This window comes from Eurosta solidaginis, chromosome 1, assembly GCF_040869045.1.
Source record: "Eurosta solidaginis isolate ZX-2024a chromosome 1, ASM4086904v1, whole genome shotgun sequence".
Classification (NCBI taxonomy): domain Eukaryota; kingdom Metazoa; phylum Arthropoda; class Insecta; order Diptera; family Tephritidae; genus Eurosta; species Eurosta solidaginis.
The window spans coordinates 385999389-386024929 of record NC_090319.1 but is presented as its reverse complement, the minus strand read 5'-3'; the positions used below and the strand labels follow the sequence as shown (position 1 = coordinate 386024929).

Genomic DNA, 25541 nt, shown 5'->3' with positions numbered 1-25541 from the left:
AAAACTTATTCTGCCTATGCGATTGCAGGAAAATTTTTGATTTGAAATGTAAATAAGGAACAAATTGTTAATGGGGCGAAAAACGGTCAATCGAAGTAAAAAAGGAAAGAAAGTCGCTATGGGAACTTAATTTAAGAATGTGAAGAGAGATTATAAGGTCACTCTAATTTATGTATGTACGAATTATGGCATTATTACAGCTTTAAAAAAGTGATCGGCAAGTGAATGTTCGAGCGCATGCGCGCCACAGCACAATCGCTCCTAAAAAGAAAGAAAGATGTTAACGATGCTTTTCTATATTATATGCAAAAAAAGAGATCAAAAGCATTTTAAATGTTCAATTTGCCCTACATTTTACAAAAATTTATTGTGAAATTTGGCAATGAATAACTTTCGCAAAATATGGAGTCAGAGGGGGGAAAAATTCAAAAAGCTCACGCAAAGAAATCGTTCATTATTTTAACCCTAGAAAGGTAAGACAGTTTTAACATACGTTGTTGGTAATATACGTAAATTTTACTTACTACACCACTTCCGTTGTTATTTTAAATAATAGTTTAATAAAAACTTATTTGTCTTCAGTGTTGGTTTTATTGAATGAAAATACAGAGTTTTTGGTTTCTTAAACTAGGTTATAGAACAATTTATGAGAAATTATTCATACATTATTGACATATTTTAATTTGATGCTCACCACACAGGTCGAATATAGACAACAATCATAGCTATAGTTTTTCCGCTAATACGATGCACGAGATTGCTACTCCAAACATGATCATTCTTTCCCGAAAGCGCATGAGCATTGGACAGTAGGATATATAGTATGGATCATCCAAACTATCGTCACTATCAAAATTTACTTCCTTTTCAATTATGTCATCAGTAAAACTTTCATCGCTGTCAAGATTGTTCAAAAGAGCAAGACAACGACAAACTTACGTTCAGAATTTACCAGTTATTAGTAAGACTACGTAAAATTTACGTGCACACTTTTTTGTAACACCGATTAGAGCAAACCGCGAACTGAGAACTGATTAATTATTCACTTGTTTAAACAAAGCAAGCAGTACCCAGCGCTCACAGCGATAGGGCATAACGGTAAAATGTAACAGGACTTTTTATGCGACATACACGTTATGCGACATATACCTTTCTAGGGTTAACACGCCTTAACTTACGGTCATTAACCAAAAAATTATTTTAGCTTCAAAACGAAGCTTAGCGAAAACAAGCCGTTAGCGGTGCCTTAAGTGGCGCTGGGTAAAAGTGTGTCTGTGCATAAAACCGTTTGAAATATCAAAAAAAAAAAAAAAAGCACTGTATGTGCGTATCAAGATTAGGGTGTCCAATTTTTATGAAGCCAAATTTCAAAGCAAGATTAACAGTTAATGTTTTATTTCTCTAGCAAGCCGTATTTGCTTTTTTGATTTGAAAATTTGTATATTGAATATGTTCTAAACTATACTTTGATATCCCAATAAAGTTCCGATAAATTCTTAAAATAATAACTCTCCTTTCAAAAATTTCTACGATCTATAATTAGAGTTATTATTTCAAAGGGGGAGAAGTGTGGTACTATCAATCTTTCCAATAACTTTTGTCAATTTACAAATGTATATAAAAAATGGTAATGATTTCAGGGGTATCGGACCTTCTCACATTTTATAAAATAACTAGCTTTACCCGGCGTACTTTGTAACGCCCGAGATCGAATGAATGTTGCGTTATTTTTTCTGTTTTGTTGTTGATAATTTAGTCTATTGTTCTGTAAATTGAATTGAATTTTGTACGCATATTTGGTGAAATTTTTCTTTAAAACATTTTATTATTGTATCTTATTGTAATGCGCGTGGGTACACAATATTTTTGCTTTTTTCGTTCGGTGCAAAGATAAACAAATTTTTTGGCGTTCCAACTCTAGAGCAAGCAGCATATAGCTGGCCATGGGAAAAGCACGGACTCTCTAAATTTAATCCTGCAACAGTAAACGATTGTCCGTGTGCTTTGTTGATTAAAATTGAATGGCAAATCTGTAGAAATCATTGGGATCCGTGGTATGAGCACACCTTCACCTTAGCTTTTACCGCTGATGATTGTTGCTTCGATTACATTCGGCATTAATTTCTTAACGCAAAGTCTGGTTCCATTGCACAATTTTGGTGGGTCTAAATTCCGAAGAAGCATGATTGGTGAGCCAATTTTCAAAGTTAATATATGCGCAGGTATTCTAGGTGGTTCTATAGAGTTTAGAAATTCAATTGGATAATTCACAATTTGGTCTTCATCTGTAACTGTGTCGATCGATTTATATATCATCATTTCACCAGGAATTTGGTTTTGAATGCGATCATTGATTTTGTTAACATGATAATTTTTGGGAGCTAAGATTGCTCGTTAATAGAGCCAAAAAAAAGCCATTTTAATTTAAAATTCTTAATTCTGATATATTAAAAACCTTCGTCTTGATCAAAGGAACCTACAGACAAAATTTGGTGATGAGTGAAGTGTGGGAAATACGTTTCCATAGGGAACACACACACAGAATTTGATTTTTATAGAATATGTAGATAGACTGAAGCTAACAAATTTATTTAACGGCGGTAGATTACTAAACGTCCAAAAGGAATAACAGCCAAACTCAACAATGCAGTCAAACTTTAGGTGTTAAAATAACCTAAGTTTGTACGGCCGCCATAGTTCTGAAAAATCCCATCTGTAGGAAGGGTGCCACGCCCCTTTTTTCCCAATTTTACATTTTACTGGAGGTGTTGGGACTTAACTCATACCAATTTTCATTATCCTACCATTACTACATCCAGAGATATGCAGTATGATATATTCCAATTGTATGGGAGGTGCCACGCCCCCTTTTTCCCAATTCCACATTTTCTTGGTGGTGTTAGGGATTGACCTCATATAACTCCTTACTGAATTTAAATGTTCTGGCATGTATACCTTCAGAGTTATGCAGTATCAAAAATTCCAATTGTACGGAGGTGTCATGCCCCTTTTATATATCGAAATTATTTTTAGCCTAAAACCTTCGTGTTGATCGAAGGAATCTATAGCCAGAATTTGGTGATGAAGTGTGGGAAATACGTTTCCATAGCGAGCGCACACACAGAATTTGATTTTTATAGATGTATATAGATATAGACAGTAGCGGTTTCAAGCATCCAAACATTTTATTTATTATTATACTTCAGTGATGCTCACAACAAAAACAGAAGTTGGCTCCTTCAATTTTCCGACACTGAGCGCCATAGCGATAAATATCTCTTCTGAAACCAACTAACTTGGCATAATTTTTCGTGTTTATTGAAGTTGAAAAGGAATGTTAAGCAGAGATCGAAAACAGTTCTATCAGTGAATTATGCCTGCAAAAAGGAGCTTTGGTTAGACCTGGGGTCTGCTGCTGCATATTCTCTATGGTAGGTACAATACATTCAATTGACATGTGGCGCTCTAGTCTGGTGATAGGCGCGATTTGGAGTGCACCGAAAACAAGGTTAAACGACATCTATCATTTGATGCCTCTGTATTCGTGCAAATTTTAACAGCAAATGCTGAAAGAGTCAAACATTTAAGAATCAGTCGACCATATTAGATGACACGGCAAAGGGACAATTAAACGGTGACAAAACTGAACTAAAAAAAAAAATTACTCAAAAAATCATACTGAAACTGTGTGGGGCTGTACTCTAGCATCTGTAGGTCAGTGTTACCGACTTCCAGACTCTTGCAGTGCCTTCCAGACGGATTACTATGCAATAGATGGAGCAGCTAGCTTGCAGCAGCACAGTACACTCTTCTTAGAGACCAATGTAAAGTTATATGTGTGAAGGTACAACGTTGCCGTTCTAAGCGCATTCCTTTTTCAACCTTCTTTATGTCCTCGGATGCGACAATATTGCAGGAAATGGATTTTGCGAGGAGATTACAGGAAATGGTTCCGAAATGTAGATAAACTAGACGGAAAGCTCCGTACGACCACCACGTGATAGTCTCATGAGAAAGATAGAAATATTAGGGCAACGAACTTCTGTGCCAGCCGGGATTATTCTGAGGTTTCAAGGTGTTTTGTAATGTTTGGACAAGAATGCACGAGGTTCCTTCTCAAACTAAACAAGTAGACGCCAGAGGTAGGGAAGGTGGATTTTTCGCTCCTACTTTGGTTCATATGTGATAGCAAATGATATATGGAAGACGAATTAGGATATATCTGATCGCACGAATGCACAAAAAGGAAAGCTCAATTGCATGCCCTCTCAACCAAGTCCAATCTAGTATTTGAAACTCGAGAAATCAAGGACTCGACTTTTCGCGAAATTAACGATTCTCAAAGTACTCAATTACAATACATTAAATTTAGTCGCTGCATTGGCAGTATATGTAGAGCTTTAAAATCCGCGCTTGTGTTAGAGAAGAAATCGCAAGCTCTATGTATATAAAAAAAAAAACTGTCAAAAGCAAACAACGGTTCAGCACAACCCCAGTTCCGTTCAAAAACTGGTTCGCAACTCTGCTAGATACGTTCAATCAATTTCTACGATATTATTTGCTATTTACTTAGTCTAATTTATCTGTTTGACCCATTCGACACGCTGTCAATTTTGTTTATTATTTATGAACGTTTTTTTTTTATTGTTATTTATTTTTCACTTTTATTAAATTATGCTGTTGTGGCTTCCGACATCGACAAGTACGTGCATGCTGCTTCTGTTTCGTCAATGTGTTGTATTTACTTTGAAGCGCCTCAACGGTGTTACATAGATCATCATGGGTCAGATAATGTATGAAAGAGGTTAATATGGTGTACTTGTGTACATATGTACGTTTGATTGTTTGCATCAACCTTATAGTGGGAATCGTTTCAAGATAGAAGAAAAGAATATGAAAATACAAGCGCGAATTTGATCATGAGGTATTGTTTATTTGGATTCACACTTTAAAGCCACAGAGTACCAGACACAACAGAGTTTATCAAGCCTTGAACTTATCGCATGGAGGGAAGGGTCAATTTAGCTCAACAGTTATAGCTACTGTTATTGTGCAGATAAAACAAAATAGAAACAAAAAAATGCAAAGAAGGAAACTGTAGATAGCAGACATAACAAACTCACATTTATGCTATGAAGTTTGTTTGTTTTTATTTAATTCTACAAGAATTGATAAAGAAAACAATGAGCACAGAAAACTGTACTTGAAGTGTTGAGAAATAGTCATGCAATCTAAATGGAGATAAATATGCATACATACATAAATAAAGCCACCATAAACAATTATCCCAAAAGGGACAAATTTGAAAAACATGTTTGCAACACTGATCGATAATCCGCAAACAACATTGCTTGCAGAGTGCACACGAATACGGGGCCGGCTGTAGGGGTTGCATATAGAATAGAGCTCACATGAACAGAATTTGTGGTATTGTATTTGAAGAAGGGTATCTGAATAGTTTTTTTCTCGGGTTAATGATGATTCTTATGTAAATATTTCTTGAGGCGATATGACCGATCCACGGTGATCGATTTGTCCTCGCTAGGTGTACGAAAACAAAAAGTTTTTCTCAATAAAAATTTTTTTATTACAGTTTATTTTCATTTTAACTTTTTTTTATTTTAGATTATTATTTAAATTTTTTTCTATTATTATTTTTATTTTCCACCGGTGGATCTCTTTATCAGGGAAACGGCATCTCAAGGGGCCCCAAGGCTTCGGGAGTTGGGCCTTTGGAGGGAGCGTACATACGGGCACGGCCGTATCCTGCTCAATATTAACGACTCCGGCATCTTGTCAAAAATGGACTACATATGTCCAAGCAAAGTCTTCGACACAAACTACTACTTCCCCACAAGGAAAGATTGGAAGGATCGGGGGATCACTCAGAGATTCGACACCTCGGTTTTCACGGACGGATCTAAAATGGCTTGCGGAGTGGGAGCGGGAGTATATGCGACTGTCCCGCCCACGTCCGACTCGGCAAGCGTGTTTCAAGCTGAGACTTTCGCTATCCAAGAGGCGCGTAACGCGTTAATGGATATCAATGATCACGGTAACAGGGTAGCCATTTTCTGCGATAGCCAGGCGGCTTTTGGGGCCCTCGGGTCAGAGACGATATCATCAGACCTGGTTGGGCAGTGTAGGGAGAGTGCCATGATTCTGGCGAGCCGGCAGATCGTTACCCTGGTATGGGTGCTGGGGCATCGAAACATACAGGGTAACGAGATGGTGGATGAGCTGGCACGGCGTGGAGCGGCTCTTGATGTCTCAGGAGCGAAGGAGGTCCTTGCACTCCTGGGACTCATCAAGGGTCGCATCTCCCAGCATTGGTTGAGTGAGGCCAACAATAGGTGGAATCGGTTGCGGACCTGTGGAGTTTCCAAGAGCTTGTGGCCACTATATAACGAAAAACGATATGTAGCTGTCCTTAAGATAAACAGAAGGGATACATCCAGAGTAGTTGCGGTGCTCACGGGGCATTGCACAATTGGGATACATGCGGCACGGATGGGACTGGAACACAATAACTCCTGTCGCAGCTGCAAGCGTCCGGAGGCGGAGGAAACGGTTGAGCATCTGCTGTGCGAATGCCCAGCACACTGTCGAAGCAGAATAAAGTTTCTTGGAAAGCCCTTTTTCGAAAGACTCCCAGAACTCAAGGATGTTAGGCCGGGAGAGCTTCTCAAATTTATAAACTCCACGGGATGGACATAGGGGGACGCGCTTTCCCTGAGGCGCGTGAAAATATTTATTAGCCTTCTTATAACACTCTTTCTTTGGTTAACTCACGAGTTTGTGGTATCAAAACGGCGTATGAGCGTTAATTGGAGGCAATTGGGACTGGCCTCTCCAACCAACTAACCCACCAACCATTTTTATTTTATATTATAACTTTTTTTTTTTAATTTTGTTATTATTATTACTATCTTTTCTATTATTACCTTTTATTATTATTTTTTTATATTTCATTTCTTTATTTCTTCTTATTTCGTTTTTTTTTATGTTTTTATTACTATGTTGTTATTATTTTTTATTATTATTTCCTTATTTGAGTTTGGTTTCTTTTATTTTGCATTTAATTTTGTTTTTTCAATATATTTTTTTTTCTCGTTTTTTTGTTTTTAACTTTTTTTTATATTTTTTATTGTCCCTTTTCGGTATTTTTTTTTTTTATTATTTATTATTTTCTCTTCTAATGTATATTACTATTTTTTAATGTTTGTTAGATTTTTTTTTTTGTGTATTTTTTATAACATTATTTTCGATTTTTTATTTTTATTTTTGTTTATTTTTTTCGAGATTCTGGGTTCGAATTCAGCTCAAATGTATTTTATTGTAAACATTATTGATTTGATAATTTTTATAACTGAAAACAATTTTTTTGAATAAAGAAACGAAAGAAATTTTCAGACAGATAAAACCATTTAGACAGTTGATAAGTCCTGCTGTGGTTTGTGGAAAATGCCCGCCAACAAATAGCTCTTTTATGGATCAGGAGCATGAAAACAGCAGTAAAAATTGTTAACCACTTTTACTATTAATCGTATTCTTTTATTTATTTTCGTTAATTTAGGAAAGAGCTACAATAATTCGTATAACAAAAACTATGCAAACCAATTTCAAAAAGGTTTTCGAAAAAGGCAAAAAGTTTTTAAAAATCTGCATAAAAATTTATAATTTTTTATTTTGAGTTTTCAGAATTTTTTTGAGTATGCTCAATCAAAACCTAACAAAGTGCAATTAAAAATCTCTCAAAATTCCGATTGATTTTTAATCACGTTGTGTTTTTATTCCAGCAGCACAGATGTTCCTTTATATGGAAGTCAATACTTTACATCGAAAGATTTACGAACCGCTCCGCCTTGGCGTCTGCGAGTACGCTGTACGAGCTTTACGCAGACATAAACAAAGTCCAGCGAATTAAAAGGTAACAGCTACGCTGGCTAGGCCATGTTATGCGAATGAAAGATGAGAAAAGTATTTTTATCGGAACCCGCCTATGGAAGCAAAGGAAGAGGGCGGCCCCTACACCGCTGGAAGGACCAGGTGGAAAACGATTTAAATTCCCTTGGTGTGACGCTTGGCGCAAGTTAACCCAGCGAAGAAACGACTGGCGCGCCTTGTTGGAAGGCCATAACCGTTTAAACGGTTAAGCGCCAATTAAGTAAGTAATCTTCGTTAGACTGAAACTGAAAATTCTGAAATTTATAAATAAAATATTAAAAAGTTTCATCGAGTTTTTTAACACTTCATTTTTGAACTTTTTTGAAAACGTTTATAAATTGGTGTGCACAGTTTTAGAAACATAATTGAAGTTTTTTTTAATAAACCAAAATAAATAAAAGGAGAGTAAACTGATAAAATGTGAATAATTTTTGCTGCCATTTTTGAGTTGGAATCTGTACGCGACTGCCTATCTGACGTCGGATTACCCGCCAAAACAGAAAAGACAGATCTAACATCTTTTAAAATTTAGCAGATAAACCAAAGTTCGGCTGGAACAACGTTTGACGAGTCTGCTAATAGCTCATATTTTTTACTTTCAAATTATAATAAAACCAAACTCACCTTTGTTTATAGCCATAATACCAGTGTGTTGTCTCCTTCAGTATTACAACTGAATCTCCTACATCCAGATTTAAACGATGAGGCTTATTTTCCTGATCGAAATTGCACTTCGCTGCAAAGATAAAAAGCGTCAATTAGTTTTTTGCAGCACAATCAATTTTTTTACACGAATATACTAAATTTTATGAATTCACATAAGACATTGATTGTATTTCACTGTTAACAAAAAAAAGTCGGTTTTGTTTCTTTATTGAATTTAGTGTAATTATATGAATTCGCTGTATTTATTTAATTAAGATCCGTTTAAACAAAAAAAGTAGAATATAAAACATACAAACATAAACATAAAAAAAGAATTGTGTGAACAAAAACGCAAAAAAAAACAACCTATGCGTTTTACTGACACGTCGCAACTAAATAATCGCAAAGAAATGCTTTATTCTGATTGAGCTGAATGAAACAGATTTCATGATAATCAACATACAAATCTAGATTAAAACCAAATTATAATAAGTATTTACATATCACTAACCACTTGTACCTATGTATGTACACACATATGTACTTATAAATATATGTATGTATGTAGGCGTTAGAGTGGTTCGAAAATATTAAGTTTGCAAAATTTATAAATGTTATCTCGACATAAGTGGTATTAATATTTGTGGTATAAAAGTTTTGTAATGAAATTTTTTTTTTGTTATAGCAACATATGAAATGTCCGACTATTGTAGCATATTTTAAGCGAAGGTCACCGGACATTCAGGCCGCTATTGATATCCTTGCTGTGTGCCTCGGTGTTCTGGACAACCACAGCTGTATTGGTGGCATGTAAGATATCAAGGTGGAGTTATGTAGTCACTGCATGCTTAACAATGACATGACGTTAAAATCTCGGTATGCATGTATACGAATCCCCGGAGGAATTGTCAGCGGCGATGTTTGCCTTATCCGGAAGTAAATATGTAAAGCGTTGCCACGCAGCGATTCTTTTACTGATTAGAAACCAACGACAAAGTGGCATAAAAACTATCTGCAAAAGTGTTCAAGTAAGATATTTTCACTCAATTGGGGTGGCGGCCACCCAACATAAGGGAAATATCTATAAAAAATTTTAATTTTTGTTGTTATATCGGCCTACTGATTTGTAAGATCGCGAGTTTGAATCGAGCTCAAGGCCTAACAATAATTATTTTATCATTATTATTGTTATAATATATTTTTTCTTAATTGAAAAAAATTTTAATTAGAATAGAAGAAAGAAAAAATTTAGACAACTGCCAAAGCTCGTTGTACAGATCCATTTCGGAAACTGCTAAATTCCTTCATCGGCAACGTTTAGGCGCCGCTGCTATAACCATTCAGCCACTACATCGGTTTTTTGTTTGTCTTCATTATTCCTACTTCAATTCTGGTTCTTGCCAATTGATATTCACAGCACTGCGACATCTGTTACAGAATAGTTGTGAAAATTGGACTTTGTTTATAGCGATGATGCCATAGTGTCATATTTCATTGACATTTTTTCCCCGTGCTCTGGGATGTATTAACAATTTGTGTTGTTATATCGGCCTACTGATTTGTAAGATCGCGAGTTTGAATCGAGCTCAAGGCCTAACAATAATTATTTTATGATTATTATTGTTATAATATATTTTTTCTTAATTGCAAAAATTTTTAATTAGAATAGAAGAAAGAAAAAATTTAGACAACTGCCAAAGCTCGTTGTATAGATCCATTTCGGAAACTGCTAAATTCCTTCATCGGCAACGTTTAGGCGCCGCTGCTATAACCATTCAGCCACCACATCGGTTTTTTGTTTGTCTTCATTATTCCTACTTCAATTCTGGTTCTTGCCAATTGATATTCACAGCACTGTGACATCTGTTACAGAATAGTTGTGAAAATTGGACTTTGTTTATGGCGATGATGCCATAGTGTCATATTTAATTGACATTTTTTCCCCGTGCTCTGGGATGTATTAACAATTTTTGTTGTTATATCGGCCTACTGATTTGTAAGATCGCGAGTTTGAATCGAGTTAAGTGAGTTAATACATCCCAGAGCACGGGGAAAAATGTCAATGAAATATGACACTATGGCATCATCGCCATAAACAAAGTCCAATTTTCACAACTATTCTGTAACAGATGTCGCAGTGCTGTGAATATCAATTGGCAAGAACCAGAATTGAAGTAGGAATAATGAAGACAAACAAAAAACCGATGTGGTGGCTGAATGGTTATAGCAGCGGCGCCTAAACGTTGCCGATGAAGGAATTTAGCAGTTTCCGAAATGGATCTATACAACGAGCTTTGGCAGTTGTCTAAATTTTTTCTTTCTTCTATTCTAATTAAAAATTTTTTCAATTAAGAAAAAATATATTATAACAATAATAATGATAAAATAATTATTGTTAGGCCTTGAGCTCGATTCAAACTCGCGATCTTATAAAAATTTTTGTTATGAAACGTCAATTCTTCTTCGAGTTATGGCTCCCGAAGCGCCTTTTATATAAAAGTGTGAGTGGTACTTAACCAATTTCTAAAGAATTCAAAATTTAATTCCATTGGATTTCTTAAGTCCCATATTTATCTAAAAATATTCGTCATATTTAAGAATTCATGAGCTTAACACCGGCTTATAATAATTGAATATTCAATTATTATGTTTGTTTAAGAGAAACGAAAGAAAGAAAGAAAGAAACATTTACTGGCATATAGCGATGGTACCATTTCGAAAAGCGCCACGTAATCATCATCAGGCAACTTTGTAATGTTGTCAAAGGTTTCACAGAGATTGGAACCGCGAATCACACGGTGAAACTGCAGTAGCTTTAACCACTAGGCTATCCTGTTGTATTTGTTTTCTTGCTTATTTCAGTTTATCTCATTTTTAAACTAACAACACAATTGTTACATTCTGTTTCTATATTGATTTGTGTGTTATGTAGATTGGATATTGTAAAGTTCCTTTTTCGCGAATAAGAAGAAGCTTTTTTTTGTAAACTCGGGCTTAGCTTTACATATTTATGTTTGTTTGTTTTAATGGTGTGTTCAATGTATACTTACGTGGCGGTTTTCGAAATGGAACCATCGCAATATGCCAGTGAATGTGTCTTTCTTTTAAATATTCAATTATTATAATCCGGTGTTAAGCTCACGAATTCTTAAATATTAAGTATAAGTTGAACACACCATTAAAACAAATAAACATAAAAATATTCCGAGAATGCTTTATTAATGCTAACCGCATTACGCATTTTGTTGCTTTCAAATGCGGTTCGGAGTTGCCAATTACAAGTCCAGAATTGTACAATCACAGATATCCTCTGCTTCTGAGTTTGAAGTACGTCCAGTAATTTTGTCTATTATTTTATTTCTTTTGCTTCTAAAAATATCTAGAAGTAACTTTTACGCAACCAAATTCAACTTTTTTACACACTCTAATAGCGCAAGATGGTTAAAATACGGTAGCGTCCGCGCTTAAAAAAGCTTAGCACACTTAGGTGAGGGCTTACGCTTTTAACAACAAAAATATTGCGACCAATGAAAAAGACTTGGTTTGAAACGCCAACGAGGAAAGAACGAAACCAGTGCGAAAAATAAAATGTTTTTGTACCTTCGTTACCTTTTGCTTGATGTGTATGAAAAATTTGAAAATTGTGTTGTGGGGTGAAATTAATAGATTTACTAATAAAAATGTATGTTTTGCTAGCAACGAAATAAATTTCAATAAATGCACAGTAGGGTGCGTATGTTGATGGTGATTTGAAATTGGAGCATGCAAATTACGTGAGCATACATATATATCCCAATAAACAATGGGAAAAAAAACTCTCAAGGGCTGCTGCCAAAAATATCACTTTGGCTCCTACTGGCTCCCAACAACAACAACAAAAAAGCACACAAAAAAATCAAAGCATGCTTTGAACTTCAAATGGAATGAATTCGAATTTTCAATTGCGCTGTTGCCGGCACACGACACGAACAAACGAACGACGCGAACATCCATCAACATTAATTCACTGATGGTCGGCCTGCTGGTTAATTGTGTTTCGTTGCTTGTTCTTGTTGCTTTCGCAGTGTAGTCTTGAATTTTACTGGTTAGCTTTGTTGTTTCAGATTTCAGCATGAAACCGATTTTGGTTGAATTGTTTGTTGTCGGTCCAGGAAGGAAGTTGTTGTACTTTTTGCTGACGTTGTTGTCGTTTGGATCAGTGAGTGAAATCCCTTGCGCCCCCTTGGTTTACTGTATGCCCATTTTGAGTATTAAAAAAAAGATTCCTAATTTTTAGTACTCTTGACTTAAAACGTTCGTTGAGCTGTCACAGACTCCTCCTGAAATGTGATGCAAAACTATCATGGAGCGATTATCTATTTCGATTCCTTATCATGATAACCGATCATATGTTTTTGAGCTCGCTAAACAATATGGTGTCATGAGGTTATTTTCCCGTCCCACTAGATATATGTGAATTTCCATGAAAAATTACCAAAATTTTAAAGATTTGTTAAATTCCACATTTATATACAATGTATATATAGACTGGGTCGATTTTTTAACCGATATCGCGCCATTGATTTTTCGATAGGATTTGTGTTCAGAAAAAAAGTTTCACTACGCATACCCAAAAAAATAATTTTCGAGCCTGCGAAATTTAATTTTTTTGACTTTTTTCGACTTTGATATTTAAGGTTTTTTTCATGACCAACTAAAAAAATTTTCATGTATACCCTTCCGACCCAAAAATGTTCGCTAAAAACGTTGGCGATAACAGTTTTTTGAAAAAAAAAAAATATTTTTTAGTAGGTCATGAAAAAAACCTTAAAAATCAGTCGGAAAAAAAGTAAAAAAAAAATTAAATTTCGCAGGCTCGAAAATTATTTTTTTAGGTATGCGTAGTGGAACTTTTTTTTCCTGAGCCCAAATATCGGTTAACTTTCGTCCATACAAATCGACCCACCCTAATATACATATTAGACTGGGTCGATTTATTAACCAATATCGCACCATCGATTTTTCGATAGGATTTGAGCTTAGGGAAAAAAGTTCCACTACGCATAGCCAAAAAAATAATTTTCGAGCCCGCAAAAAAAATGGCGAAAGGATCAATTTTTCGACCAAAACACTCCCCAGACCCCAAAAAATATTTTTTTTTTTTTCAAAAACTGTTATCGCCAACGTATATATTTTTTTTTTGGGTTTTGGGGAGTGTTTTGGTTGAAAAATTGACCCTTTCCCCATTTTTTTTCGCAGGCTCGAAAATAATTTTTTTGGGTATGCGTTAGAGGTTTACGCCGATCACTTTATCGGCGGCGACGGCGTAGGCTCTATTATATACCGGCGGCGGCGGAGTGGAGGGACTGTCCCTCGTTCGCTTACTCCAGAGAGGCTTCGAACGTTACCCCGGTCTTTGGAATAGGTACTGCTGCGTCTGCTGAAAAGAAATATAGATACATAAAATGGTCACATATCTCGTGTCTGTATATCTCGTGCAAAGCGTAGTTTCACCTGGGGTTAACTCCTAATAATCGTCGCGAACACAATTTGTTTAAATCATTTATGGCTCCTTGGCGGTCATGCACAAAGGCGGCTTACGGTTGCTTTTAATGGTCTATTAATACTCATGACTCTCGTGGCACAGGGCGCCTCGAGTTTTTCGGCTGTTTTTAAGAGCTAGAATCCCCGATGTGCGAACAGTAGCAATCCCGACCAACAGTAGCTACCACGCCTCCTGACCCTCACACCATATGCCAGCACAGAAGCTATAGGACTGCGACTTCGAAGTCATACCTTCATCGACGTCACTTTCCTAGAAGCTCTAGGTGTAGATCCGAAGACTTTCCAACGGATGCTTTTGTCGCGCTATGCTGCTGAGCTACACCAGAGAAACCCCTTGAAACGTTAGGGAGTCACTATTCGGCCAAGGATGCCGCCTTCGAAATCATAAGCACTCTAAGTGGATGTCAATGCGTAACTCATCGTGAAAATCGTATAATCCTCGGCGCATCTATATAATTAAAATTTTACTAGGACACTGGATAAAATTTTTAAAATGTAGACCAAAGTTTGTAGACGTGTGTGTTCACAACATTGATTTCAATAGTCTTCGTTAAATCAAAACGATATTTTAGAATGGAAGCCGATCGATTTTATGTTAAAAGATGTTAACTGCTGTGTTCCGGCCTTACGATATAAGAGCTCATTATAGATGACCGCGTAGCTTCAGTTTTCAGACTGTCCACTACGTTAGGGTAGTAGCACACACGGTCATTAGTTCGACTGTCTTGGGAAAGCTTTTGCTTTGCGTGTTCTTGCGAAAGACAAAGCCTCACCTGGTAAATAAATATATGTGCCTACGTATTCACAGTAGTAAAAGGAGCCGTAACGTGAAGGTGATATTTAAACTTGGTTGATAGGCTATAATCAATGTGATTCACTCCAAGGGACTAGTTTTGGATAGGGCCGCCAACTTTAGGAAATGTCAAACCGGGAGACTTGGGTGTTGAAGGATGAAGTGTGAAAATCAAAATTAACATTTCAGACGCTATTATATAGTTTCGCAAATAAACAACAGATGTTTGAATGTAAGCCCAAGTGATTTTTCAAACCCTTCTCATACGTACATATATCCTCACTCAACTTAAGCATGAGGTAAGAATCATTTCAAAGAAGTGTTTATACCCCTAGAACCTACTAAAGGATTTTGCATCACTGATTTGGCTTATTCTTTCAGCCAATCGCAATATACAATTTTGTTAAAAATCGGCACCTTTTTTGGGTATTTTGCATGTTCCCCTTGGGTCATTTTAATTGAATTCATTCTTCATTATTAATTTTTTGAAAAAAATATGCAAAGTTAGCATATAAATTTATTATATAACTTTTCTTTTAGTGTTTTGTTTTAATAACTTAGAGAATTATGCAAAGTTTTTTTAAATAACTTTTGAACAGTTAGAAAGAGTAAAATTTCACATAACTGGCAGTGATGCGCATCCGTTGATACCACTTTCGACCATATCCGACCAATTTTCGACATGAACAATAAATGGCCTAAACAGTCTTAAACGAGTGGAAATATAGTATCGCGCCGGACGCCGCCGCCGTCGCCGCCGCGCAGACATTTTTGACATTCGGCGGCGGCGTGCGAAAAACGACCAAAATCAGCGGCGGCGGCGGCGTATACCTCTAGTATGCGTAGTGGAACTTTTTTTTTCTGAGCCCAAATCCTATCGAAAAATCGATGGCGCGATATCGGTTAACTTTCGTCCATACAAACAAAAATAAAGCCGTGACTCTGAGACGTGAAATAAGTTGTATTGCGTCTTTTTTTTCCGACCCAGCAGTTCTCGGGATATCACACAAGTAAGGAGGGAACTGGAAATAAAAGGCAATTGTTCTCCTTCTCTAGAGGCTGCACAGAAAGACGACAAAAGAACATTCTCGGCAGATGGTCTGTCGTATGTTTCCGATAACTCTAAACCCGAATGTACAGAGCTTTTCTTCTTTCAAATTTGAAATGAAGCCAAAAGTCTTTTAACCATGATTTGAACCTAGGATTTTGTATGGTAGGGCAGCACACTACATCCTTACCCCGCCAGCCACCATCATATTTACAGTTCGAAAAAAAAGAGATTCTCGCAACGGCGCCAAGAGTGAAAATGGCCGTAAATCTGATTAAGTCATGCAAAATTTTTTGCAAAATTGCAGAAACATTGTTTATGTTTGTTGGGATGTATCTGTTCTCGTATGCAATAACAGCTTAAGTCGATATACGCTTGGACAAATACAAAGAGATAATTAAGTTTGTTTTATAAGTCCCTGCATGAGTTCCATATCTACTATACCGATGAAGGGAAGTTTTCAGGCAGCTTAGAATATAATGTTGAACGGTTTCTTAAGAGCATATTGGGTTTTGGTCAGTTTTGTTGTTATGTTCACTTACACTCTTATTGCAAAGGCGCAGAAACAAATGCAGTTTACCATTTCCTACGTCCACAAGAGGATGTAATGGGGTATTGAAATATCAATGAACTTGCAAAGTGATGAAATGTTGTTATGTATTTAGATCACAATAAATTCGCCAATTAGTTATCCCGTAAAAATAATAAAATACTATTCCTATTCATATGTACATATGTACATATGTATGTGCGTATGTGTATAAACTACAAATATATTATTCATTCATAAAAAAAATTTTGCACCTATACAAGGGTGTATATATTTTTATACTCAGCGTGCTTTGCACACAGAGTATATTAACTTTGATTGGATAACGATTGGTTGTACAGGTATAAAGGAATCGAGATAGATATAGACTTCCATATATCAAAATCATCAGTATCGAAAAAAAATTTCCTTGAGCCATGTCCGTCCGTCTGTCCGTTAAGTTAACACGATAACTTGAGTAAATTTTGAGGTATCTTGATGAAATTTGGTATGCAGGTTCCTGGGCACTCATCTCAGATCCCTATTTAAAATGAACGAGATTGGACTAAACCCACGCCCACTTTTTCGATATCGAAAATTTCGAAAAACCGAAAAAGTGCGATAATTCATTACCAAAGACGGATAAAGCGATGAAACTTGGTAGGTGGGTTGAACTTATGACGCAGAATAGAAAATTAGTAAAATTTTGGACAAAGGGTGTGGCACCGCCCACTTTTAAAAGAAGGTAATTTAAAAGTTTTGCAAGCTGTAATTTGGCAGTCGTTGAGGATATCGTAATGAAATTTGGCAGGAACGTTACTCCTATTAATATATGTGTGCTAAATAAAAATTAGTAAATTCGGTTGACGAACACGCCTACTTAAAAAAAAAAAAATATTAAGTCAAATTTTAACAAAAAATTGAATATCTTTACAGTATATATGTAAATTATGTCAACATTCAACTCCAGTAATGAAATGGTGCAACAAAATACAAAAATAAAAGAAAATTTCAAAATGGGCGTGGCTTCGCCCATTTTCATTTAATTCGTCTAGAATACTTTTAATGCCATAAGTCGAACAAAAATTTACCAATCCTTGAGAAATTTGGTAGGGGCATAGATTATATGACGATAACTGTATTCTGTGAAAATGGGCGAAATCGGTTGAAGCCACGCCCAGTTTTTATACACAGTCGTCCGTCTGTCCTTCCGCTCGGCCGTTAACACGATAACTTGGGCAAAAATCGATATATCTTTACTAAACTTAGTTCACGTACTTATCTGAACTCACTATATCTTGGTATAAAAATTTGTCGAAACCCGACTACGACCACGCCCACTTTTTCGATATCGAAAATTACGAAAAATGTAAAAAATGCCATAATTCTATACCAAATATGGAATAAAATAATCTAAAAAAAATTTTTAAGTTAAACGGTTTTATTGAAAAAATTTCTTACATGTATTATTACATATTTTATTTTCAAGTTTTTAGCCTTTATTTAATTGCCTATTATTTATCATTCTATTTAGTTCGTTTAGTGACTCATTATTACAAGGACTCTTTCCTGACAATTTGTTACAATCTAAGTTCTCAATACATAATCCTTGCAAGGACTTTACTCGACTCTGCGCCACGTATGCTTCTCCCTCCTCCAAAATATTTTGATGTCACTTCTACCGGACTTGTTCCAAATATGAGACAAATCGGACATCATAGGTCGCTTTCTATTCCTATATGTATTATGTGTTCCAAATTTGAGTAAAATCGGACCACAAATACGATTTTTGTGAATATCTCGATCCTTGCGCCACCTAGCGGCGAGTTTTTTCATAGGTCGCTTTCTATTCTTGTATGAATTATGTGTTCCAAATATGAGCCAACTCGGACCACAAATATGATTTTTGTGAATATCTCAATCCTTGCGCCACCTAGCGGCGATTTTATTAATAGGTCGCTTTCTATTCTTGTATGTATATGTGTTCCAAATATGAGCCAAATCGGCCCACAAATACGATTTTTGTGAATATCTCGATTCTTGCGCCACCTAGCGACGGCTTTTTTCTTATTATTGCATTGTCAGCGGATTCTGAACTATATTCCAAGTTTCAAGCTTGTGGCTTATCGGGAAGTTACTTAAATTTCAATTACAAAATTCGTGCCAGCCAACCAACCAGCCTGTCAAGTCAAGCTAAATAAAAAGGGATGAAACATGGTAATTGGATTCGTTTATTGACGCAAAATATAACTTTAGAAAAAACTTTGTAAAATGGGTGTGACACCTACCATATTAAGTAGAAGAAAATAAAAAAGTTGTGCAGGGCGAAATAAAAAAAGCCCTTGGAATCTTGGTAGGAATACTGTTCGTGGTATTACATATATAAATAAATTAGCGGTACCCGACAGCTGGGTCACCCTGGTCCCCATTTTGATCGATATCTCGAAAACGCCTTCACATATACAACTACAACACTCCCTTTTAAAACCCTCATTAATACCTTTAATTTGATACCCATATCGTACAAGCACATTCTACAGTCACCCCTTGTCCACCTTTATGGCGATATCTCGAAAAGGCGTCCACCTATAGAACTAAGGACCACTCCCTTTTAAAATACTCATTAACATCTTCCATTTGATAATTATGTCATACAAACACATTCCAGGTTTACCCTAGGTTCATTTTCCTACATGGTGATTTTCCCTTATTTTGTCTCCAAAGCTCTCAGCTGAGTATGCAATGTTCGGTTACACCCGAACTTAGCCGTCCTTACTAGTTTTATTTATATTTGACCCGGAAATCGAACAATGCAGAAAAGTAGGGGAAATTCAAATAATTTTTGCTTAAAAGGCACGTAGTAATATACCTACGACTTTTGCAATTCAGCATTTTACTGGGATGGCATACCTTTTTTACTTTTAATAATAATTTCAATACTTTAGACAAGTGAAAAATAATCTATGCTCTCTAATTTTTCTTGTAATGAAGTAAGAAAGAACGATATGACTTGAAACTAGATAGAACCAAGATTAAACGGTTTTTCGAACCACTTCGAACTGCTCTGTGTACATGAAAGATAATAATTTAAATTCGCGTTCCCTTTTCTGCAACCATATATTTGTATGTATGGATTCTCATTCTTCAAATCACATTCGCAGACAAATTCCATTCCAACTAATTTTAATAAAAAAAAAAAAAAACAATTCTCCTGGTGTAGGCGTTGATTGACTGATGCACATATAATCAACAAACAAAACGACCGGCTACTTCTCACTGCTACAACAACAACAACACCCGGCTACTTCTTTGGAGCTAACGAAGTTCACAAGCATGATAAAAAAAGCTAGTAGTTCACCATAGTAGACGACGCAAAAATTTTTTGTGTACGAATTGTATGCTGAAAATTTAGTTGGGTGAACCGCCCTCTCAACAAAAGAGACTGTTTTTTTTTTTTTAACGTGATAACTCAGAAGACATTCGACCTAGGACAATGATTTATATATGCGATTGCTGAGAAAGGAGCATCGTCAACTTCCTCTAACTGAGAGACCTTAAGGTTTTATTTGCATTTTTGATCATGTAGGGTTTATTGTTGACCTCTTTGGAATTACTTCGTGACGCTTTCAAAATCATTACGCAACTCTTTCTAGATCTTTTAGGAGTTATGTTTTCGAGATTATTTTAAAATGATTTGGTGGGCCCTTTGGACTCATTCGGTACTAGTTTCGCCACTATTTCCGGATCATGTCGAAATTATTTTAGAGTAAATTTGGAAATAACTGGTCCCAAGTTTTGGGATTGCTATCGGGATCAATTCGTGATTATTTCCATAACATTTGAGGACTATCTCTATAACAGTATAATTTAAGGATTATGTTTCTGGATTGCGTTTTTCACTCGAAAACCATTACGGGAGTATGTTTTGTTTCGCATCGTTCCGGAACAAACAATTCAGTATTTTTTTGGTTCACTTAGAGATTATGGAGGATTATAACAATTTCACACGGAAACATAATGGAATCACACTTTTGTTTAATGAAATAATTATGTTTTCCTTTTACACGAGGGCACTTGCTTCATTAAGCGAACATCTATTAGCAACCCCAAAAAAACTATTGCAATATTAATTTTTTAGGACTTTATATTTTTTGTAAATTGTTGAAAATACTTTATTTTTGATTGCCATTTATTATATTGACAATAAAATTCGACCCATCAAGCAAAACATATTAAATGTTAGACGCCATTAGCTATTCAATGAGATAATTAAGAATTGGTATTTTGTATGGATATTTGAGTTCAATAAAGGCTTTATTGTAGAAAACTTGACTAATTATTTCATTAACCCTCTGTGTGAAATTGGTATTACTTTGAAATTGTTGTCCCATCATTAAGGGGCTATCTCTCGATCATTTCGTGATCATTTTGGGATCTATAAGACAGTATGTGGGGATCACTTCGAGGTCATCTAGTTTTTTTCTGATAATTGCCGAACCATTCCAAGATAATTTCTGGACCATTCAGAATAATATCTGATATCATTTCGGGACTTTCGCCGGATTTCGGAGTTGCTTTTTGATCATTTAAGGACTATCTCTCGGTCATTTCGGTATTATTTAAATATATATTTTAAGGATCATCTCGGGATCGTATAGAAATAACATCTCGACCATTCTGGGACTACCTGCATATCATTTCGAGACTTACACCGCACCATTTCAGGGCCATTTTGCGCCCTTTTCGGCCTATTTATAGATACACAAAAGTAAAAATGAATGCATATTAAAATATGCGACGATCACAAAATAACGCACAACTCTAAAGCCCAATTGTAGTATTTACAACAAAAGCAACAACAGATGCAATGAACATTGCACTCTTTCTTTAAGTTGCGGGAGTTTTGAAGGGAAAAAAAGCAACGTAGAAATACCGGCTTTAAATTGCCAATCAACACTAAATGACACACTCGTGGCAATGGAATCTCTAACATTAAGCGGCAATAATAGGGTGTGGTTCGTAAATATGTAAATAATTGCAGTGAAAAGCGAGTCAATAGATATTGGCCGTGAAATTTTGTATACGACTCCCTTTAGTTGTTGTTGTTGTTGTTGAAGCGATAAAGAGTGCTATCGATGTTGATGGTCCTTTGTCGGGCATAGATCCGTTACGTTCTGGTATCAAACACCATCAAGGTACAAGCCCAACCATCTCGAGAGCGATTGATCATTGAACCTTCTAGGCCATCCCTCCCCTCATACCTTACTGCCATAAGAACTTGGATTCGCAAAAGCCTAGGCCCATATATTTGTATTAATCAAAGTCAAACTTTGAAAGAATATCAACTATTAAGTTGGCAAATACTCATGAACTTGTGGTTTTGTCACAGCGACAAAAACGTCACATGAATCGCAACAACAGCTTGGCAGAAATCGCCATGACGGACTGAATTTAACGTTATCCTCGTCTTGCTCGCAGGCACACCTACTAATGATGAAAATCACAGACTCAACCACAGCTTTCTTAACTGTAATAATAAGCTGCGACAGTATGATTCAATGATCCTGTGATTTGTACTGCGAATAAATAGCGCCTGAGAAGAGACATTCAAAGATCACCGGAAGAGACAGTCAAAGAACCAAGAAAAAAAAACGGAATTAAAATAACGTATTCCAGATCCCATTTGAAATAACCGTTGCTACCGCTCTCGGTCGAAAAGGTATAGTTTTTGTATTGGTATGCATTTGTTTCTTCTCATTTTCCCAAATCCGGAATACAGTGTAGCTATTTTGGTGCTTTTGGAGTCAGGTTTAAGTTTTTAGCTTTTTTGTTCAAAAATTTAGAGGTTAGTTCATGGGCCTCTTTATACCCAACTTTACTATTTGGAAGAGAAGCTCGGCATAAATGTTCTCGTTGGTAAATTAGCGCGATTCTATTTTTTTTTTTTAACTTTGTGAGAAGTTAATTTACAGGCATAGCTAAGTATGATTTGAAAGTTTTAAGATTTACTTTTCAAAAAATTTCAAAACGTTTTTGATTGTTCAAAAAATTTTTCTTTCGATTTTTCAAAAGTCTTAAATATTGTTTAGCTTTAAAAATTCAAAAATTGTTTGACTTTTCAAAAATATTTACGTTGTTTCAGATCTCTAAAGGACCAAACACATTCGACATTTGCGTGATTTTGACGCTAATGTGACGTCAACAGCGGAGTTTTCGCTGCTATGTTCCTAACAAGGCGAGTATCAAGTGTTGTTATCCCAACAGCTGATTGCTTTTTCTTGATTAATTTTCATACAACGTCTTGTACAACAATATCTCAGTTGATCGAAATCAATGAAAATTTTCTTTTGTCTTGACATTCTTCTGCACGGCGAATTGGTTGAATTCGCTTTGCCATCACCTTGTATGGATTCGCCTTGGGTCCTTATCCGCAAGCAAGCCAACAACAACGCCAAAGTAGCACAAAAAGAATTCAACCAAAACTTAGCTTTTCGGTAACGTTCTCAATCCGTTTTTCCAATTATCCCAAATGTGTGAATTCTTATTGTTGTTTTGTAAAATATTTCCATTTCGATTGGAAAAAATTTGTTGTTTCAAAAATTTACTTAACAACAATACATCAGAATTTGAGTTTCCTTGCGTTCATTGTAGCAGGGTTTCCCTGCGTTATTTCAAAGTGACGCCAACTCCAAAACGACGCAAAAGTTGAATGTGTGAAAGAAATTGAATGACAACATATTCAGTTTAAGCAAAACTCGACGGATACGAAAAAATTAACTGACAACGCGTGCAAAACCTAAGTTTCTCAATTCCTTTGCGTAGCATTGCCGTTTAGTTGTCTATGGACAAAAATTTTTGAAGATAAAGATGTTGCATGCGCGAACTTCCGTGGAAAACAGCGGAGCTTCACAAAATTCTAGTAGGTCACTTCCATCACACCAAAAACTTTAACACAATTTTTAATATAATCTAAGCACAAAAATTACACTGATTGTAGTTTTAGAGTGTAAAAATGTAAATTCTGAACACATAGCTGAATTAAAAGTGTACAAATAATTGTTAAATAATAAATACAGACAGTGGTAGTTTAACAAATTCTGCCGTGGTACTAGAGATTTTGTGAAGCTTGCTTCACACTATTTTTCGTCCCTGCAATGTTCTCTATATTAACATTGTCTTTGCTATGGATTGAGGACAAAGCGATGAAGGCGTATATGTTCAAATCCAGCTGTTGACGCAACGTCAAACGCCAAAACGACGCAAAAGTCGATTGTGTTTGGGCCTTAAAGTCCACTTGCAAAACTTTTGAACTCGAAGGTGACATGCCAACTTAATATAAACGCACGCAAGTCATTTTCTGTCAATGCACATACAACTTGTATGAGAGCTACCGAAATTGAATTTGCTGCGTGAAAACCTAACTCGACTTCCAATTTTTGTTCTGCGTGACATTTAGATTTGACGTTTGCATACATGTTTTACATTATCGCAACGCATACTTATTTCGGTTCGGGCAAAAAACGCCGGTTGTTTGCGTGCGCAAAAAACGCAGTGCGGTTTTATTAGGTTGGCATGTGGGAAGCTTATTCTGAGTTAAAAAGATAACATGTTATTCTGCAAGTGGAGCAAAGAAAAATACTTTAATTAAGAGAAATTATATAAATCTTTGAAACATGTATGTATATATGTGACCCGGTATATGAAAAGGTGGCTTATGACTAAAAAAAAAAAACAGCTGTTAACAGAATTTTTTATAAATATGAATCGGGTATATAATCATCAGGTCAGGTCAGGTTGGGTGGTAGCTTCCCTGATGAGAGGAAGCTCACTTGGACAACATGACGGTCCGTTGTGATACCACATATAATAAACTAAACTAACGGTGACGTAGATATAACTACTTAGAGAATCGTTGGGTAGCAACGATAAAGTTCCGAATGATCCCGATCTCAACCTTGGATAGCTCCTCGGGAGATCCAAGTGAGTCACGACCAAAATACTTTCGCCTAGTTCTGGCAAAAGCTGGGCAGTCAAGCATAAAGTGATTTGGTGATTCCACCTCATCATCCTCCATACAGCTGCAGCAGGATGGAGTTTCCAATATATTCAGACGTACCGCATGGATACCCATGGGACAGTGCCCTGTCAAAACCCCAATGACCATTGATAGGTGAGCCTTAGTGAACCCAATTATTTCAGCAGACCTCCTGCCATCCACTTTCGGCCAGAAAGATCTTGATATCCTACAAGACGTAGTGTCCGCCCAACGTTTGCTGAGCTGACTCGAGGCCCAGCTATGGAAGAGCAATCCACAGGTGGCTAGCGGAATCCCGAAATCCCTACAGCCATCTTCATCCGGTTCAGTTGTACCGATTCGGGCTAAGAGATCCGCTTGACAGTTACCCGGAATATCACTATGGCCCGGGACCCAGATAATCTTAATTGTAAAATAATTCGATGCAATCGCAAGTGTGGTCAGGCACTCCCAGACCACCCTCGATCGCACTGTAGTTGAGCTCAAGGCCTTTATAGCCGCTTGGCTATCAGAGTAGATGTTAAATTCCCTAACCGTAGTAGCGCTGGATAGCATTTCATCCACCGCATCCTTAATCGCAGCAACTTCCGCTTGGAATACATTTAGCTCTTGACAAAAGACCCCCCCGCCAACCTTTCCGTCCAACTTCGACCCATCCGTGAACAAGTTAACCGGTCCCATGCCCCAGATAATTCCTCTTCTCCACTCCTCCCTCGGGGGAATGACTGGGGTGAAGGTTGTATAGGGAGCGGCCACCGTCATGCAATAGTCCGTCCTGTCCGGGATAAAGTCGAAACTAGTAAGAAGGCTAGAGTGTCCGAAATCAGAAAGCATATAACCCATATCACGAAGCCTGACCAACGACCGGGCCGCGGCTGCCTTTCCCGCAATATCTACTGGATGTATATTCAGCATGACATTCATATCATGACATATATAATCATAATATTAATACATTTTTAAAAGCTTTTTGCCAGCGTTGCGTATGCATCCAACACCT

The 25541-nt window shown here is 36.4% G+C and overlaps 1 protein-coding gene across 3 annotated transcripts in view; it reads right to left on the bottom strand.

The window, feature by feature from the left end:
• The window catches only part of mbc (myoblast city), a 95308-nt gene that overhangs the window by 29867 nt on the left and 39900 nt on the right, over positions 1 to 25541 (bottom strand). For all 3 annotated transcript variants that reach the window (XM_067763354.1, XM_067763352.1, XM_067763353.1), the window contains one exon: positions 8572 to 8683. In XM_067763354.1, coding sequence (XP_067619455.1) covers positions 8572 to 8683 — 112 coding nt within the window. The remainder of the gene's footprint in view (positions 1 to 8571; positions 8684 to 25541) is intronic.